The 20,746-nt window shown below is 41.9% G+C and overlaps 1 protein-coding gene across 1 annotated transcript in view; it reads left to right on the top strand.

Annotated features, from left to right (window-relative positions):
- The window catches only part of LOC121193932 (contactin-associated protein-like 5), a 73,832-nt gene that overhangs the window by 21,533 nt on the left and 31,553 nt on the right, over positions 1–20,746 (top strand). The window contains exons 5-9 of the mRNA XM_041056362.1: positions 11,170–11,317; positions 13,958–14,161; positions 15,185–15,369; positions 17,577–17,720; positions 18,983–19,256. Of these exons, the coding sequence (XP_040912296.1) occupies positions 11,170–11,317; positions 13,958–14,161; positions 15,185–15,369; positions 17,577–17,720; positions 18,983–19,256 (955 nt within the window). The remainder of the gene's footprint in view (positions 1–11,169; positions 11,318–13,957; positions 14,162–15,184; positions 15,370–17,576; positions 17,721–18,982; positions 19,257–20,746) is intronic.

Below are 20,746 nucleotides of genomic sequence, written 5' to 3' on the forward strand. Positions count from 1 at the left end.
CTTACATCAATAGCTGTGGCATTGTAGTGCCAAAAACAGTGCTTTTAGGCATTCCATGTTTTCTTTTCTGTCTGTTTTAGTCACATGATACACACAGGAGTTAGTACTTGATTGCATAACCATTGTTTCTGATGACTGCGGCCATGCGTCTTGGCATACTCTCCACCAGCTTCTGACATTGTTCTGCCATCACAGCAGCCCATTCCTGTTGCACAAATTCAAACAAATTAGCTTTGTTTTTGGGCTTGTGCTTCTCCATTTTGAGTTTGATGATTTTCCAGAGGTTTTCAATTGGATTTAGATCTGGTGATTGAGCAGGCCAGGGCATGCTTCGAATGTTCTGGTTCTCCATCCAGGCTTTAACTGACCTTGCCGTGTGGCAAGGGGCATTGTCTTGTTGGAAGATCCAGTCATTCGAGGCAGGAAAGTTTTTCAGCTGATGGAAGAAGACTGTTTTCCTTCCTGGTTCATTCGCCCTTCAAACAATTGCATTTGCCCTGTTCCACCCATACTGAAACAACCCCAGATCATCACTGATCCACCCCACGAATCCTGACACAGGAACGGATGAGTGCACGGTCATCTCGTGGGGTAGAAAGACGTTTCCTGCCTCGACCAGCTAGCAATTTGGTAGTACCATGTTCGGCTTGTTTTTTCTTGGTGTAAAGAACAGCTGTCTTGGAGATCTTCAGTTTTTTGGCTACCTGTCTCTCACTTATGCCAATTTCCAGAAGTGCCAACATGGCTGCCTTTGTGGCTTCACATAATTCTTTTGTTTTAGGCATTATGTGAGAGCTGACAACTTCTGAGTTGTGCTACGGCTTGAATGTAAGCAGGAAACCACTCTCGGCCTTTGCATGTGCAGTGCTGCTTATGACATGAAATGGCCTGTTATATACCCTGGGAATACAAGCTTAAGCATGTCAAATAGGACATAAAATATTATGTAATCATCTGCATTTTTTGTTGTGTTCATTGTATTTTTCAGGTAATATACCTTTAGTGGTACCAGGCATCAAAATGAACAAGAAACTGAAGAAAACAAGGGTGGTATTTTTTTCCATGACTGTATAAATATACAGTTGAACCTCTTATGCAGTAACAAATCTTTACCTAGCACTGGACATGCTTTGTGTGTGTGTTTGTATTTGCCCCAGTTATAGTACATCTTTACAGCCTATTGAAATGATTCAGTTGTAAACACAACACATACAAAATAATTGTCTGGACAAAACAAATTCCCTCCAACATTTGTGGGTGTCTGACTGAGCCCTGTTCTGAAAACCTGTCATAGCACCGTGCTGACATTTTCTGTCATTGTCCTAAAATGAAAAGAGCATGAAGAGTGTGAGGTTGAAAAGCACATCAGTGCTGTCCATTGTTCTGAATTATTTATCTTCCTCCAAACCTGTTTAAAAATGTATTATCTACAACAAGAAAAAAAAAAAAAAATCAGACCACATGAGTTTTGAATAATAATGTTCTCATACAAGGCCAGTTTGAACTTTTAGAAAACCAAAACAGAGTCTTTACCACTGACTGCACCACTGCTGCATACTGTGTGAAGAGTATGTGCTGTACTGATTTCTCCATAATAACTACTTTAGATTTCAGTGACGCTAAGGAAATAGGAATTTTTAGGAATGTATCAAATGATAAAGACGCATAAAAAATAGGGTGAGAAAGTACTCCCCTTTCATCATTTATTTTGGTCGACTTCAAAGTCACATCTGTGTCTTAAGAAACCAGACCAATTTACTGCACAGTGGCTCACATTTAGTGATCATAAACTACATTAGTGTGACACTGGAAATGACCTTTTCATTATTCTAATCATTCCTTTCAAAAGTGGCATAATTAGTGCAGTTTTCCACTTATGATAATAAGGACAAACTACTGGTAACGTGACAGTTAGAGCTGAAGTTGTCAGGTATGATGTAAATGAGTCTCTTTGAAGAGCTCAGTCTCCCCTTTGGATACTGAGCTAATGCTAGCTAACGTCCTAATTTCACAGGCTGTACTGTTAGCTGTCAGTGTTGAAATGGCAGCAGTTCATTTTGTAGTTCAGCTAACTCGCATTATAAATGTTGCTTATAAAATCTAAACCTGAGAAGCCTGCTAACAATGCTAACTAGCACTGATAACACCCTTGGCTTCATTGCATACAGCTGGGCCCAGAGAAGGTGTTGTGACGGGATATTTTATATTTTAAACGAGTCATTGTTACAGTAGTGTGCTCTGACTCAAACAGTGGCTATCATCTACTAAAGGTGGCTGTATAATTTGTGGTCTGTATTCACAGCCTGTCCAGAACAGGAGGCAGTTAGGCCTTTCTCAGTGCAGAGTACCCAGGTTGAGACTGTCACTACGCTAAATTCAGACTCAGTTTGAGCCTAGCTTCATCATCACTGCTCGTTGATGTGAAATGCTTGCAAGTCAGCGTCCAATGTATTGTAGATTAGACAGGCAAAGCAAAAGCAGCTCCAGACCTTGGAAGCATTGGATGCCCACTGTGCATTTAGACAGTGCTCAGGCTGTGTATGTGAACAACAAGAATGGGAAAGGCCTGTTGTCTGTCTGTTGTGAGTGACCGGTTGAAGTGTGATGGTAAACAGCACACAGCTACTGTGACACTGTGTCTCTGCTCTTATCCCGAGGAGTGATAGAGGGAGTAAAGCTATTGAACATACTCAGACCCTGTTTATTTTAATTTAGCATGTTAGCATTCTGACATCTCAGCACTAAAACACAAATCATGGAGAGGCTGGCATATTTCATTGAAGAAGTGTGACCTGTTGTGCTAGAAGAAAAGGCAGATCATCACCTCGGTCAGTAGAATGAATCCTATAGAGTCTTTGTAAAATCAACCCATGCAATAGCTGTAGATAGTTAGATATTTGAGTCTGGACCAAAACAGGCCTACACTGCCATCACTAGAGCCAGGCCACTGTCATGGCTAAAAAAGACAGCGCAGCAGGATGAATGGCAGCTAATTAGTGAGGTGTCTGTGATGAAGCTCACACCGAGCTGGACAACCACAGCTTTCACCCGGACCTTTGGCTCATACTAATTGACGTCCGTCTGGCATTTTAACAAGTGAAGTTCAAAGGTAATGGCTCAGTGCCGGTGCCTGAGCTGAGGGGACTAATGAGAGAGCAGCACCTGCTCATGACTGTTAGCTCTCAGCAGCCCTCTGGCTGCCAAATTAGACTCAACCTTTAGCTTAAAAAAGAAAAAAAAAAAAATAGAAAATGGTGTAAGGTCTTCAGTTTGACGGCAGTGGTGTCAAATGATTGCCACTACAAACAGTTGGTGACGCAGAGAAATGAAATGAAACAGCAAAGGATTTAAACAGGTGTGCAATCTTTAAGTCAGAAAAAAAAATTGCATCAGATTTGGTGGGCAAGTTCTATGGACTGGATTTAATAACAAAATGGTGAAGTAATATTTCTGTAGACCAAATGTGAAGTCATGTTTCGACTACATCCTTTAGGCTTGTATAAATCCCATCTGCTCTATTTTATTTTATTTTATTTATTTATTTATTTATTTATTTTTTAAAGAATCCTCCATGCAAAACTGACAGTTGCAAAGTGAAGGATGTAGAGTCACAATCAGCCTCTGTTGACATATGATGAATTTTTTTTTTCTAAAAAAGCATAAATAACTCAGACTTGTGTGAAATCCTTTACTTGGATGCTGGAAAGAATCACACTTCAGTCTTTACTCAGGATCTCTGGCTCTACTGATGTAACGGGAACATCTTTTTTTTTCTTTGTATCTACTGTATCTAGAATTTGAGCTGTATATACATCCACTTCCACCCATTTAAGTGGCACAGTTGCAAAGACAGCAACTGGCGAACTGTTTTTTTAATTTTGTTGTGTACTATAAAAAAAATACGATTTTTCTCAGGGACTGTGGCGGTGGATGCAAGCATCACATGCATGAAAACTCCTTCCACCTGTGCAGTCATCCCAACATGTTTATTTTTCTCTTTTACATTCACTTGTCTCTTTTGTGTCTCAGTCCCAGCTGCAGCTTTATCCCTTATAAAGCTCCACAAAGACAGTCTGTAGAATCATACTGAGCAAAGCTTCCAGAGGCACAAAAAGACATGAAAACAACAGGATGGCACAAGCTCATAATGACCTAATTATCCAACAGCAGGCAAGAAAAGCTATGGAAAAGACTGAGGTGATGAAATGTGGAATATCCTGTGCAATCCCAAGAACAATTGAAACATTGGCAATTATTTCAGCGTTGTTTCCTTTATGAAAAGTACAGGGTTTCACAACAGATTCAGAAATATTTTATGGTTGACGAAAAGTAAACGAAGAACTGCACAAGTACTGCTGTTTGAATTTGCTGCTCCTCTGCTACTTCTCTGTAATATATTTGCAGCCTATTCCACAGTTGAAGTAAATTAACTGGACACTCAAGCGCATGTGGAGCAAGCAGAAAGTCTTCTTTGTAGGCGTCCAAATTTTTCAAATCACTGTTATCATCATCATCATTATCATCATCATCATCGTCCTTGAAGAGCTCTGCAAAGAGCTCCTTTCATTCTGCAGGGAATCAAAGCCATTTCTTCCCCTGCCCGATGAATTCATTCCTGTCCAAGCCAAATCAGTTTTTTTTAATCATATAAATTGCAGGTTTGAGTTGTAGCTGGAAAATCACCGTGTTGTGTCTGTCCATTAGTCATACCTGAGAGCTTCCTAGCACTCAGCACCATCAGCACTTGTTCAGAATACTGAATATCTCTGTCAGGTATCCTTCATGTGCATGTGTTAGCCATGTAGTAAACATTTTGGTAGTAGCTTGGATTGATCATTACTAATATTTAAGAAATTTTATATCCAACAGGCAAAATAAAGACCCTGAATTCACCAGACCCAAAGAACAACACAACTACAGTTATTAAGAACTTTTTATTTTAGTTGAATTGGATTTAAAGCCAAATTACTACTATCTGTTTACACCTGTCTGTCATCCCACAAAGCATGTTTTTTTTTTTTTTTTTTAAATATTTTTCTGAATTGTTAAAACTTTCAAAGTGGAACATTTCTGGATATTCACCCACCTTAAAATTCAGCACTTCATCTGCCAAAGCACGCGAGTACATTTTTAACTCACACTAGTTAATTCCATGGCGTATAAAGTGGCTTTACGAAGTCCTCAGACCCCTTCGCCTTTTGCACTTTGCATTGTAGATTTAGATTTAGATTTGTCTACACTCAGTGACGACATGAAAACATATTTTTAATTTTTGCAAGTTTATTAAAGGTCAAAAACTGAAATCTCTCATCTCCAAAAGTATTCAGAGCCTGAATTCAGTACTTTCAGTCGAGGCCCCTTTGGCAGAAATTTCAGCTTCATGTCTCCTCAGCTAAGTCTCCACAAGCTTTGCACTCCTGGATTTTGTGCAGTTTATCCCATTCTTTATGGCAGATTATCTCCAACTCTGTCAGATTAGATGGGAAGCGTCTGTAAACTGCCATCTGCAGGTCTCTCCGCAAGATTTTCCCTGAGGTTTAAGTCTGGGCCTTGGCTGGGCCACTCAGGGACAGTCAGAGACTTGTCCTGAAGACACTCCAGTGTTGTCTTGGCTGTTTTGCTTCAGGTGACGAGCAGAGCCTGGTGTACGCCAGACACACAGTGTTTGGAGCTTTGCCCAGAGGGTTCAGTTTTTTTCTGATCAGACCAGAGAATCTTTTTTTCCTCGTGCTCTCAGAGTCCTTTAAATGCTGTCTGGCAGCAACTCCAAGAAGGCTGTCATAAGCCTTTTATTCAAAGTGGCTTCTGTGTAGCTGTTCCACCACAAAGGCCAGATTGATGCAGTGATGCTGAGATGGTCCTCTTTCCAGCACGTTCTTCCATCTCTGCAGAGGACTTCTGAAGCTCTGGTAGAGTAATTGTTGGGTTTTTGCTCACCTCCCTGACCAAGGTCGTTCTGGTCCAGTTTTTATTACACTTCTATCATGAGGGTCTACAGAGAGTTCAGGGCTTGGTTTATGTCCTGACATGCAGTGTTAATTGTGGGACCTTATGTACACAGATGTGTGCCTTTCTAAACTATGTCCAGTCAGTTCAGTTTGACAGGTGGACTTGTTTTGTGGGGACGTGGCTCTGCTGCTGACCCTGTGCTCGCTGCCGTGTGTTTAGCTGAGATTTTAGGTTTGTTTTATTATCTATCCTGAGCTCTTCTTTTGTCTGATGTGAATTGCACTTGCTGGAAATGTTATTGCACCTTGCACTTTGTCACCATAATGAGTCTCACACTACGGCATTTGCACCTGGGAACATTTGCTGGGCGGGCTGGCAATATATATCCTTACCTACATGTGAGAGCACCTGCAGTCACTATGCGTGGGGAACTCATTTTTAATCTTACCTGCAGCCTGAAAGAATAAACAGGAAGAATAAAGAGGAAGAAAAGCAGGGCTCACGAGGAGACATGAGGCATGGACACTGGAAACACTGGAACAGGGAAACCTGTCTAATGTGTAACTCTGTAGGCAGCAAACTGGGTGAACTGAACCTGACTGTGAATTCAGACAGAGACCTTGTTTGCTTTATCGAAAGATCATCATGCAGCCTTCAGCCCAACAGGGTATACTGCTATAAGAGAAGACAGAGACAAGCAAAGCCCATTTAAATCCATCAGAGGAGGGCTATGGGTGTTCGTCGACAATAGCTGGGCCACACAGGATTTTATACGGGAGCTGGTGTGCACGCCAGACCTTAGATTTTAATGGTCTTTTTGAGACCTTTTTTATTTCCAGCAGGAGTCACACTTTGTCTGGACTGAATGACGACGCTGCAGGGTGCAGAGAGCAGCGAAGACTTACACTGATGGACTCACTCACTCTGCCGTAATTCATGCAATTTACCTGAACCTCTGCCTACCCTTCAGCAATATGTGGACTGTCCCAGTCATCTAAACCAGACTGTTGATCGCTGCTATGAGAACGTACCTGATGCTTATATAAAAGCGGTATGCAGACCTCCCCTTGGGAAATATGACCATACTATAGTTCATCTCATGGCCAAATACGAGGCCGTGGCAAAGAGAGTGAAGCCTGTCACCAAGCAAATACAGGTGTGGTGTGATAGGTGGAGAGAGCCACTCGAACCTGCTTTGAGGAGACACAGTTGGGACCTTTTCTCCGAGTCTTGTCAGACGCTATCACCTCCTTTATCAAATTCTGTGAAGACGGTGTGTCTGAAGCGAAATCTGTGAGAAATGAGAAATGCGTATCAACACAGCTGAAAAGCTGTCTCAGTGAGAGGAAGGTGGCTGCCTGCACTGGTAATGTGGACTTACTGTGTGACAAGAGGGATGGTTAAAGGGGACAATCTTTAAGGCAGTATGTGATTTTTTTTTTTATTTATTTTTTTTTTTTTTAAGAGGGCATATTTTTAACTGGTAATATAAGAGAGGAGGGACTAAACACATTAATAAACACATGAATGAATAAAAGGGTGATTGTCCTGTGAGTAACAGTCAAACCTTTGTTAATGGATGGCAGAACAGATGTGATGAGGTATGGAATAATACTTAGGCCTTTGCCAAAAAAAAAGCCAGGTGACGAGCAGTGCTTTTCGGCCTGACACAGTAACCTCTATACTGTGTAAAACCATGGAACGAGGACCAGTCACTGTGGCCACCTTTCTAGATCCACTCCAGTTTGCGTATGAGAGCGACAGAGGCACAGACGATGCTGTGCTGACTTTGCTTAATACAGTCCAGAAACACATTACCCATCCTAAAGAATACGCCAGGGCGGTATCTGTGGATTTTAGCTCAGCTTTAAATTCATACATTCTGATGAAAAGGCTCACTGATCTCAACATAAACACAGGGCCACTTCTCTGGATCAGAAACGTGTGTGTGTGTGTGTGTGTCACCCACAGAGGGTCTGTGTCGGGGGAGCACATCAGATGTGCTCACTGTGAGCACAGACTGCCCACAAGACTCTGTTCTTTCCCCCGTGATGCTCACAGTGACTCTTATCTTCTGAGAAAACTCAGCAGCCTCAGTGTTAGTCAGCAGATTTTAGAATCAGAGCACAGAACTAGTGTTTTATTATACAGAGGGGTGTTTCTGTTATTGAGCCTGCCCTTTGCTGATATGAATAGAGCAGACAGCTGTCTCATGTGAATGGATAGCCTGCTGTATGAAAGGAGAATGAGGCTCAGAGTTTCTCAGCAACATGACTCTTATATCACTGGAAGACTGATACTCTCCTCTATTTATTTCTATACTGATGTTCACTGTATGTCAAAATCCTGTGCACATACAGACAAGTTAATGTTTGTTAGAGAATGAGAATGAAAATGTGGCACTTCATAACTAACACCCACCTATCTTAGCTAGCTGTACAAGATCTGGAAGTCGACGTGGCTCAACAGCTGCAAGTTGCAGGAAGTGAAATCTGAGGCACGGGAAAAACAAGAATTAGCACAGAGCAGGAGAAGCCGTAGGAAACGAGGAACGAGGAAGTGGCCATGTTGTTTTATCGCACTGGTAGATGGAACAGTGTAGCGAAGACTGGAGGGATGAGCCGAGGTTCATATACTGGCATAACATCTCCGATGTTTCCTCTGATGCTAACCATCCTCTGCTCCTCCTCCAGAGTCACAGCAGACATGAGATGAATGTTTTTATTCACATACTAATGTTAAACCAATTAAACTAATGTGATCTTTAAATCTATAGATTTAAACCCTATAAATCTGTAGATTCATGTGACTTGACAGTCGGGGGGATCTGTGTGTTTATGGGTAATTTGTTTTGATTCGTCAGGTCTTCCCTTCAGCTGATTAACAAATACCAACTGCTCATTACTGCTGAATACATAATAACTACCAACTGCAAGATGATCCCTACTGAACTGATGGAGGGTAAAATGAACATATGCCTGCCCGCCCTATGCAACAATGACATAAAGGAAAAGTGGCACGAGGGAGCTCATCACAAGAGAGGAAGGGGAAAAGATCTTAATGATGCTGCTCGTCACTCAATACCAGAATAGAAATAATGAAGTCACAGCGGGGTGAAGACTGCTCACATGGACCGAGCTGTGTTCTCCTGGGACCGTCTTCACCCTCAGGCCTCTAACCAGAGGCTGCGCTTCATCTGAGAGTCAGACCTGACAGGATGTGCCTGCCGCAAGACTTTCCATAGGGGGAAGGAGCACAAAGGTCATTTCTCAGGAGTCTTCAGCCACGAGCTTCATGTATGAAAAGTAAACAGACTGCAAGGGGGGATTGCTGTACGGTTGTTGTGACTCATGCTGATGTGTTTGGCATGAATTGTTAAAATGACCTCACCGCAGCCACAATCAGTCCGCTTCATTAGCTGAACAGAACCTTAACCCGATATTCAAACCAAAAAAAACAAGGTAAACAACTGGACATGATGTTACTTCCAACATGATGAAACAACATTTATGCTAATGATAAAACAGCTCAGCGTGCTGTACATTTAATCCAAATTAAAAGCCAAATGAATGCTTTCCATGGCATGGCTGCCGGGGGCCCTCAAGGACCCTTGAGTCTGTGTGCAGCACAAAATTGGTCACCATTTGGACCTGACTGTGCAGATGTGCAGATAACTAAATGCTAACACTAGCATAGCGTGACTTCACACAAAAGCAATGCTAACATGCTAATATCTAGCAGGTACATATTAATATTAATGGTTTACTAAACCATGCTAAAATTAGCACAATACACACAAATCATATGTATACAAAGTGGAAAATAAATTTTCTTTTTAATTTTGGTATGAATGTGGAGGAAAGTGTAGTCAAAGCGTTGTTTATGACTAAAACTGTCCTGAGATTATGCGCAAAAGATCAGCATGGATGGAAGCTATGTTGGGCAGGTAGGACACTATATTGTTGTTTTTGTTACTGTCTTTTCTGCGGTGGACACATAAATAGTCCATCCACTCCAGTGAGTCTTAAACAGGCTAAAACCCTGTAAGGATGGGCACAGCTGCATGTTTGGTCTCCTTCATATGTTTCAACTAAAAACATTAAGGAAACCCCCGTCTCATGAATATTCATGTCATCTTTTCTACCAGGCCGACTTGTTTCTTTCATTTCATTTGCCTCAGACGGCTCTGTGAAATTAGTGAATGCCTCCTCTGCAGAGGAGAGTGACCGTGTGCATGGAAGTGCTTAGTGTGCATCTCGTTCAAGAGTCAGCTGCTTAAACCGCTCTAAAGAGGAAAGAGCTGAGTTTAATCACAATAACAGCCTTGACAGTCACCTTGTCAGACCGACGCCTTCATTATCTGTAGTGAAACAGCGTCCTCGCGTATCTATGTCCCCAGAGAGAGATTTAGCAGCCTTGGACAGTCATTTGTTCAGCTGCTCTCCGTGTGACTACCTCTATGGCTCTTGAGTTTCTTTCTGTTGTGGGGGAAGCACTGAATTACTGGCCTTCTTTGACTTTGATTTCTAGCTTCTTACATTGCATAGCTTTCGCAGCCTTGGGTAGCTTTCACACCTGCAGTTGGGATCACTTGGTCCAGACTAAAGGATGAAAAGTACCGGTTCCGATTCATGTTCACGCTTTCCTTTTTACTATTGAGCTAAGAGCAGTAAACATGAAATCAAATTTTGGTCCCTGAAAGCCAGTCACACTGTTTATTTATCTTCTCTGGTGTCAGAAAGAACCCACCAAAACACAGGGATCAAAGTTCTGTTAAGTCCTTGTTCTGAAATGAAGGTGTTGCAGGTTTTAACTTGTGTGTCTGAGCTGCAGATGTAACATCCTCTGCTCTTTTGCTGCTGTGGAAGGAAAATGGAAGTGGGCGTGGATAATGACGTCACAGAGCTGAGGGTCTGTATTTCCTGCGGAGAGGACAGTGCGAGACGCCTTATTTCCCCACTTGTTACTCACCTTGGTGGCCCTTCATATTTCTGCTCCACATGATGCTTCTTATCTCTTTCCATCAAACAACATTTGCTCCGTCAGAACTTTGCTGTTGAGAGGATTTAGATGTATTCCTCTGCTTGGATTTCAGCCTTTTCAGCTTTTTCTTATTCCAGATGGGAATTTTATCGTTCTTTTTTTGGTACATTTGTTTGCATCGGTTAATATGCTGCCATTATAACCGTGATTTTTTTTTGTGTCTGTCTGTTCCTTCAGAGGTTTGTGGGGAACATGAATTCAGAAGCCGCCGTCCAGAACAAGTTGTCCCACTCGGTGAGAACCCGTTTCCTGCGTTTCGTCCCTCTGGACTGGAACCCCAGCGGCTGGGTGGGCCTCAGAGTGGAGGCGTACGGCTGCTCCTACAGTGAGTGACACACACCCTGTGCAGTTCAAATTACACTCACAACAAGAATGATCAGTTCATGTCTTCATGCAGTAGATGAAGACAAGATTCTTGGGTCTTTAAATAATTTATTGCTGGGCACGAGCTTGAGAATGGCCTCAGAAGTACGCTTGAGCTACGCAGCAGCCCCTGGCACACACATGCCTCCAGAAATTTTCTCCCCTAATTCGTTATTTATTATGCACCAACTTTACTGCCAAAGTCTACAGACATCAACAAATTCTGTTTACACTGGTTTAAAGTAAACTTTACCTTAAAAACAATGGAAACAACACATTCTGCTGATTTGTGAATGGAAAATAAATAAATACATACATACAACCTCTACAGAAAAAAAAACAGACATTAAAAATGAGCCTTTCCTCAAACATTAATGTGCTGTTGCTTTTTATTTCATGAACTGAAAAGAGTTTTTCTGTGCTTGATGTAGGAATTTTCAGCCTCTCTTCCTGCAGGTTGCTTCACCCTCAGATATATGTTCAGGCTGTCTTGCACACGCAGCATGTTTAAGATCTTTCCTCTATGCATGTTTCCTGTGTCACTGGCTGCCACACAGCCCCCCGAAGCAGAATATTTCCTCCCTCATGCTCATCTGGCTGGTAAAGGTGTTCTTTGCCCACCTTTGGTGACTCTGGTCCCAGAGCTGAATTTTTTAACTCCCTTCTGTCCACAGCACTTGTTGGCTTCTCCAGATGTTGCTTTGTTGTTTGTGGTTCAACACTCCACTGTTCCTGTGTCAGATAAAACTTCCTGCAGCTCCTTTGCAGTCATGTTAAATGTGGAGTTTATTCTGAAAGGTTTTTTTTTTTTTTTTTTGGTCTTCCATATTTCCCACTTACCTGCCATTTCTGAAAGACATTTCAGACAGGACGTGGATGTTTAAAGCTGGAGGTGCTGTGATATCGTTTTTTTTTTTTTTGCCGCCTCTGTAGACATCATTTAGCTTCATTTTCAGATCCTCAGTCAGCTGCTTAGTGGAGCTCACGATTGTTGAGTGCTACCACAAAGTTTGAAGAGTTAGAGAATTTAGACATTTAACAATCACTGTTTAATTTATTTAAGGTCATAAAACATTTGTAATCTCTCTAAATACACCAAACTGTAAAGTTACACTTTGCTACATGTTTATTTGTGTGTGGCACGTATTGGTTGGTTTTTATTTGAATCTATATTATTTAGAAATACATTTTTTTGTCATTGAACTGGTTTTGCTACCACTTTCCGGTGTGGCACTGCATGTCACTCCTTCAGCCTCTGTCTCAGCCCCCCCTCTCTCTCTTCTTCTGTCTCATCTTTCTCAGTCATTCAGGACTCACTGAAGTCATGTGGAGGCCTGACACCAAGACGATGTGCAGATTTGGGTTGAGTCTGATTTGATGTGGAAAATTCTACAGTATCATCTTCTCTGGTCACAGAACATTAGCTCTGCTGCAGAGCCAGGCAGGACTGTGCTGTAAATCCATTGCTGTGTGATGATGAGTAAATGCATTGGAAATGAAACGGTGACACATTCCTCATTATGTCTTAAGAAAGTCAGGCAGCCAAACATTATTTTTATTATATTATTCGTGCCAGCATCTGAGTGGAAATGCAGCTGTGTTGTTTGCCAGTAAAAAGTGTATTAACAGAGATTAATTGGTGCACATACAGTGTGTAGGCTTTGGTTTCGTTCTGTTTTTTGTCTGCATTAATATGATGCTGTGTGCACTGTGTATATGGATTTATTTATTCCTACTGTTCGACGTCTTCTGGGATTTTAAATGTGTGGGCATGAGACCAGTGTGTGAGTGTTTTTCAAGGCAGCTGTGCTGTGAGTCCGTTGAAGGATGGGTGATGTAAATGACACACAATTTGTTTATTTGTACATTTATATATACAGAAAGATCTTGGAGAGAATCACACAAACTGGGCTGAAACTGAACAAAAAGTAAAAATCAAGAGAATGGGAAAGAAAGAAAGAAAGATGGAGAGAGTGAGGGGGAGGGAGTGAGAAAGAGTAGGAGGGAGAGAAAGAGAGAGAGAGATGTGGCTGTGTGGTGGTGGTCAGTTCAGTCCAGCAGGCTGTGGCTCCGTGTGGACACACCATCTCCCTCACATCTGTCCCTCTCCTCAGCTGGCATGGTTTAGTCCTTCAGCTCCGTCACCAGCCACGGACTGTTTATGTGCTGGTGCCTGTCGTGGTTTGAGCACTGAGGCATGCAGCAGTGGACTGCGGCTGTATGGATTTACATGAATCACAAAGATGAAATAATTTTAACAAGTTCAAATCCAGAAAAAATCCAAAGGCTTCAAATAGTATCAGCAGTACGCAGAAGACAACTTAGCAGGATCATGCTGGAGCTGTGTTTTTCTGCTCTGGTTTTTGGAAATGATAAAATGCTAATTATACTCAGAGTCTGTGTGATTAGTTTGAGACCTACAGAGTTTTATTCCCGAAACATCCAGTGAAGGAAGGAAAGCGTTACCACTGTACTGTCTGAATCCTGATCTCACACATTCTCTATAGCAACTAATTTAGATAGGATTTTCAGTCTGAACACAACTTTAAATCCATCGAATGGAAGTGTCAATGTTTGTCATTCTGACCCATCTCTCTTTTAGAATCAGATGTGGCGGACTTCGATGGCAGAAGCTCTTTGCTGTACCGGTTCAACCAGAAGTCCATGTCGACCGTAAAGGATGTGATCTCTCTGCGCTTCAAGAGCCACCAGGCTGAGGGGGTTTTACTGCACGGGGAGGGACAGAGGGGGGATTACATCACTCTGGAGCTTCACCGAGGAAAACTGGCCCTTTACCTCAACCTGGGTGAGTCACCACTTTTTCCCACAGCCTCGCTCTCCAATTACGTGTTTCTGAACATGAAGATGAAGGCTGTTATCTTGATTGACAGCAGTGTCAGCCTGTTACCATCAGCCACAGTGGGTGCCAGTTATCCACAACTCAGGCTTCAAAGGCAAAGTTTAGTGGCTCCAGCAGAAAGCAGTAGACCTAAATCCAGGAATCAGCGTGGCCCTACAGAACATGTTTTGACAGCATATGGTAGTTTGTCATTTACACAGGGTGTAAAGCAAGAGTAAATAAGTAAATCATTTTAAATGGTTCATAGATTTTCAGCGGGACTTGATGTCTTCCGGAGGACTGTGCTGCTCAGTTCACAGTAAACAGACTCTCTCTGGAGATGAGGAAGGTTGGTTTTCTTCATTTAACTGCAGAGTGATGGGAGACGCTGCTTCCTGGCAGACAGAGCAGAGCTTTCTCTTACTGAGTGAACGCACTGAAATTTAACACATAGTCAGCTCCTCTGGTGCTGAGGCCAAATCAGAGTAAACTTCTATTGAAAACGCAGCCTGGAAGGTGGCAGTGAAATATAAGTAGGTGTATCTACCAGTGTGAAACAGTGAGGTCATGTGTTTGGGAGTTTGAATGACCTGAGGAGTTTACAGTTACACACTAGTTACTATAGAAGCACATTGCATTTAGAAAAAAAAAAGAAATGACTAAATAAAATTTAATTTTGTAATTGTGACTTAACATCTCCTGAGATCTCCTAAGTATAAAATGTTAAACCATAATTATAAGATATGTAATTATATGGATTGCCCATAATTAGAAGATATAATTTCTTTCTCCTTCTTTCTGGTGCATCTTAGTCTCAATATCTTTGATAATATTATCTGGCTAATGCTAAGACATGGGCATTGAATAGTCAGAAATGTGCTCACATGATGAAATTTCAGAAACTGAAAGGTACCAAATCAGATGGCCCAAATCATGTGACTTAAAGCATCACAACATCTGTTGTTTTCGGTCTCTCTGTGCTACTGTCAGACGACACAAGGCTGAGGTTCAGCAGCAGTCGCGTTGCCGTCACAGTTGGCAGTCTGCTGGACGACCAGCACTGGCACTCTGTTGTCATCGAGCGCTTCAACAAGCAGGTGAACCTCACAGTGGACTCCCACACGCAACACTTCCAGACCAAAGGGGAAGGAGACTCGCTGGAGGTCGACTATGAGGTCAGTCCACCCTGTCAGTCATTCAGACTGAACCACTGTTTCACTACCTCTTCAGTTTCACTGCCTCTTCGAGGCTCTGATGGTCATGAAGCTCTCCTGGTTGAACCAAATGTGTTGGTATCAGTTTCTCTGAGTTAAAGTCAAAGGTACACGTCTGAATATAAAACCTGCAGGAGAGAACTACCTGTTTCACAGCGAAGCATCCAATCACACAGCTTCACGTTCTGTTTGACCTATTACAGTAAGCTATGGGTAAAGATTACACTGTTAAAACCCGATAAAACATTCAGCATTTTAAATCACTTCAGTCACTCTCAGGATCTGTTTAGGATGAATTCAGTAGCTGTGCTCTGCGTGTTCAGTTACCATCCACTGTATCAAAGTGTTAAACCTCCATGTAGCACTCAGTTTACGGCGGCAGAGATAGAAGAGGCTGCTTCCTGGCACACAGAGCAGAGCTTTCTCTCACAGTGTGAAGGCACTGAAATTTAACAAATAGTCAGCAGGGGAAACACTCAGCTAATTATTTCTCCTTTCATCCACCTTCTCCTTTACTTTCCCTTACTACAGTCTGCACATGTGTACATGCAAAAAGCCAATTAGAAAACTCTTTACCCACTTCAAGGAGAAATCAGGTTTCTCTAATCCTCTACCCGAATACAGAAATCAGGTTTCTCTAATCCTCTACCCGAATGCAGAAATCAGGTTTCTCTAATCCTCTACCCGAATGCAGAAATCAGGTTTCTCTAATCCTCTACCCGAATGCAGAAATCAGGTTTCTCTAATCCTCTACCCGAATGCAGAAATCAGGTTTCTCTAATCCTCTACCCGAATGCAGAAATCAGGTTTCTCTAATCCTCTACCCGAATGCAGAAATCAGGTTTCTCTAATCCTCTACCCGAATACAGAAATCAGGTTTCTCTATTCCTCTACCCGAATACAGAAATCAGGTTTCTTTAATCCTCTACCCGAATACAGAAATCAGGTTTCTCTATTCCTCTACCCGAATACAGAAATCAGGTTTCTTTAATCCTCTACCCGAATACAGAAATCAGGTTTCTCTATTCCTCTACCCGAATACAGAAATCAGGTTTCTTTAATCCTCTACCCGAATACAGAAATCAGGTTTCTCTACTCCTCTACCCGAATACAGAAATCAGGTTTCTTTAATCCTCTACCCGAATACAGAAATCAGGTTTCTTTAATCCTCTACCCGAATACAGAAATCAGGTTTCTCTATTCCTCTACCCGAATACAGAAATCAGGTTTCTCTATTCCTCTACCCGAATACAGAAATCAGGTTTCTCTATTCCTCTACCCGAATGCAGAAATCAGGTTTCTCTAATCCTCTACCCGAATACAGAAATCAGGTTTCTCTACTCCTCTACCTGAATGCAGAAATCAGGTTTCTCTAATCCTCTACCCGAATGCAGAAATCAGGTTTCTCTACTCCTCTACCCGAATACAGAAATCAGGTTTCTCTAATCCTCTACCTGAATGCAGAAATCAGGTTTCTTTAATCCTCTACCCGAATACATAAATCAGGTTTCTCTATTCCTCTACCCGAATACAGAAATCAGGTTTCTCTATTCCTCTACCCGAATACAGAAATCAGGTTTCTCTATTCCTCTACCCGAATACAGAAATCAGGTTTCTCTATTCCTCTACCCGAATGCAGAAATCAGGTTTCTCTAATCCTCTACCCGAATGCAGAAATCAGGTTTCTCTACTCCTCTACCTGAATGCAGAAATCAGGTTTCTCTAATCCTCTACCCGAATGCAGAAATCAGGTTTCTCTACTCCTCTACCCGAATACAGAAATCAGGTTTCTCTAATCCTCTACCCGAATGCAGAAATCAGGTTTCTCTAATCCTCTACCCGAATACAGAAATCAGGTTTCTCTAATCCTCTACCCGAATGCAGAAATCAGGTTTCACTAATCCTCTACCTGAATACAGAAATCAGGTTTTTCCTTTACATGACGTTTCAGAAATCAGTTCACTGCAGAAAGTAAACTGTGAAAGCTGCCAGAGTTTTACTTGTTGGCACAATATTCTGTATTTTCCATCACCTCCTGCTTCTAAAACAAGGTGGTGAAATCATAGTTCACATAAAAATGCCAAAACAGGTTTAATTGTTAATTTAATTGTGCTATGATTACTAAAGGTTTTGCATTACACTTCTCCTGTTTCGTCTCTTCGTAAAAGCTGAGCTTTGGAGGCATCCCCCTGCCTGGAAAACCCGGTACGTTCCTCAGGAAGAACTTCCACGGCTGCATCGAAAACCTCTATTACAACGGCATCAACATCATTGACCTGGCAAAGAGACGCAAGCCACAGATTTACAGCGTGGTGAGTTGGATTTTAGCTCATTTCTTTTACCCCGCTCTGCTTATCCACTCCACAGAGAAATGTTGATTCTACTCAGCTGCACTGTCAGAGGACCTGATTTACTTTTCACTGAAACTTCTTATTATTCACAGAAATGAATCCAAACAAAGACGCACACATGCCGATACAAAAGAAATGAAAATCTGCTTGAGTTTAATGAATCTATTTTTCATAGATATTTAATGGAAATTCATTTTCAGATTACAACTCGAGCCTTATTGTCGTTCTTTTTTTCCCCCCATCATTTCTGCACTCACAAAGTAAACTGCTGAAACCTAAAACACAGTAACGTCACCAAAGGAAATCCCTCCCACATTTCGCTCAAGACCTACAGCAGTGAGACAGTAAGACAGACAAACCCCTGAGCTCCACAAACTCATACAGAACAATGGTAAAATGATCCAAACCATCCCACTGTGCTGACCCGCTGTCTGCTTCAGCTTCGACCTGCTGTATAAGTGATGCAAGGACTAGTTTGGAATTTAAGAGCAATTTATCAAATCTTAATCTTGTTTTGAATTTGCTTATCGATCTTGGCCCCCTTAGAAAGCCATATTAAATGTAATTAAGTTTAGCTTTCAACATTTGCATGTACGTCCCAGGTACAGACCCTGGCCTGCAGAAAGACCTCCAACCAAACAGCAGCCAAAACTTGAATTATGGAAGTTGCTGTCTTTGTTATTCTGTATTTGTCGGTACGATCTGCTGCTGGTGATCGCTGTCATTTCAGATGATGAATGCAGTGTCAGCAGCAGCAGCTACAGTGGAGAAGCCTGCTGCCTTCTCTTTGCTTATAAAGAAGCAGAGAGACGAAAAGGCTCTGTAAAGATTTGTTAGCATAATATCTCAACAAATATGGGTGTATTCCCTAAGGGAACCGGATCCAAAGAGGAACTGGATTTCAGATCCTCAGCTGTAGCACAGGCAGTTTTTTTCCTGTGAGATGAGGGATCATAGCTGACATTTCAGGTGCATTCACCTTCAGTTTGACCTCCAAATAAAGTGATTTACATAGTCAGAACAAAGTGTTGGTGTCGTTGTCTGGCTATTCAACCTACTTGAGTCTTTTGTGATGTTACTGTGTACCCAGATCTCAGCTCTTAAGTTGGTGATATAACTATTACTGATAAAAGTGATTTTCAAAACAATAGGACTAAAAAAAATAAAGGTAGGACTAAAGGTGTAATGAGCAGAAAATATCCCGTGGCTTTTTCATCCTCCAGGGCAACGTGACCTTCTCGTGCTCGCAGCGCCAGCTGGTTGCCTGCACCTTCCTGAGCTCCAGCAGCAGCTTCCTGAAGCTCCCGGCTGCTGCACCATCCTCCATCATGGCCGGTTTCTCCGTTCAGTTCCAGTTCAGGACGTGGAACCAGGACGGACTGCTGCTCTCTGTGCAGCTGAGCCCAGAGCCCTGGAGACTGGAGCTGCAGATCAGCAACAGCCGGCTCCTTCTGACCCTCCACAGCTCGGGACAGCAGAGATCAGAGGCCTGGGCTGGTCAGGAAACAGCAAACACACACACACACACACACAGAATACATGTAGTGTATGCTAATATAACTGACTTTATTTTCTTGGCCAGACATAATTGAATCTCAGGCTCTTAATTAATAATCTTTTTTTGAACTTTTTAAAAGGTTATTGTTTTAATAAGTGCAGTTATAAAACGACAGGAGTCATCATTTTAATTAAAACATCAGTCTGCAGCTCTGTGAGAATCTACTCTGATACTCTGATGTAATGCGGTGCTCAGAGCTAAATGCTAATGTTGGCCCGCTAATTTGTTTATAATGACAATGCTGACATGCTAGTGTTTAACAGGTAGAATGCTTACCATGTTCACTGTCTTGGTTATGCATGCTAACTAGCACAAAACAAAGTACAGCTGAGGCTGATGGGAATGTCATTAGTTCTGAAGATGTTTAGTCTTAAACCAAAATATTCAACAAACTGAAATTTTGACCTGCTGATGGGTCTAAATGAGAAGCCAGGGCATCATAATTCGTCCTGAGTCGGGCAGGAACAAAACTTGTTGTTAATCCATCCAAGAGATGCTGACATATTTCAGTCTGGACGGACGGGCCGACCTTAATATCCCTGCTTTTAGCCCCCTGTCATCCAGGGCTGATTCTAAACCTCACCACAGCATTCCTAACCTGGACCCATGACCATGACCCTGCCATGGGTAGTCCATTAATGACAATTTGTCTTTGTCTTTGTGAGTTATGAGCCTGTTTCAAAACAGTATGATACACTTTCAGAATTCACAGTTGAGATATTAATGGTCCATAAAATGCATGTCAGTTAGAAATGTTTATCGGCTTATGTGTGAGAACCACAGTCATTACTGTCTCCAGAAATTGAAAACCTTGTATGGACACACTGTCTTTTAATCTTAATCCTACAATGTTAAACCACATGTTAAACCAGACTCCAAAAAGTGAGGAGATGAGACATGCTTTCTCTTTTTCTCCTCTTTCTTTCCTCGCTCCATCTTGTATTTAAAAATGCTTCACACGTCATGTAGAGACAGAACAAGACGTGGCATCACAGTGTCATCCTTCATATTTGTAGCACGTGTCCTCAACAGAATCTTTATTTTCATCGGCGTCCTGTAGAGACTCATCAGGGGATCATGGAATTGCGTTGTAAGGATAACACGGAAAATCATGTTTGACTGGGGAAGCCAGAGCCTCATCAGAGGTCGGGTTTGAAGGAAATACAGCTGGAGGGATCACAGCTAGGAATCTCTTTACCATCAAGGTTCATAAAGCACGTCAGGTCCTGTTTGAAGTCTGAGCCTCACACCAGAGGATCCTGTCATAGACTCAAATATAACAATGGATCCACTGACAGACACATCATCAAATGAAGCCTTTTATCAACTCCTTTATATATTTTTTTCTCTTAAACCACAAAAACAATGTTTTTTTTAAATATTGGTGAAGCAAGACAAAATATAGAGGAAAAAAATAGAAATCATTTTT

This window comes from Toxotes jaculatrix, chromosome 15 (assembly GCF_017976425.1).
Source record: "Toxotes jaculatrix isolate fToxJac2 chromosome 15, fToxJac2.pri, whole genome shotgun sequence".
In the NCBI taxonomy this organism is placed as follows: Eukaryota; Metazoa; Chordata; class Actinopteri; family Toxotidae; genus Toxotes; species Toxotes jaculatrix.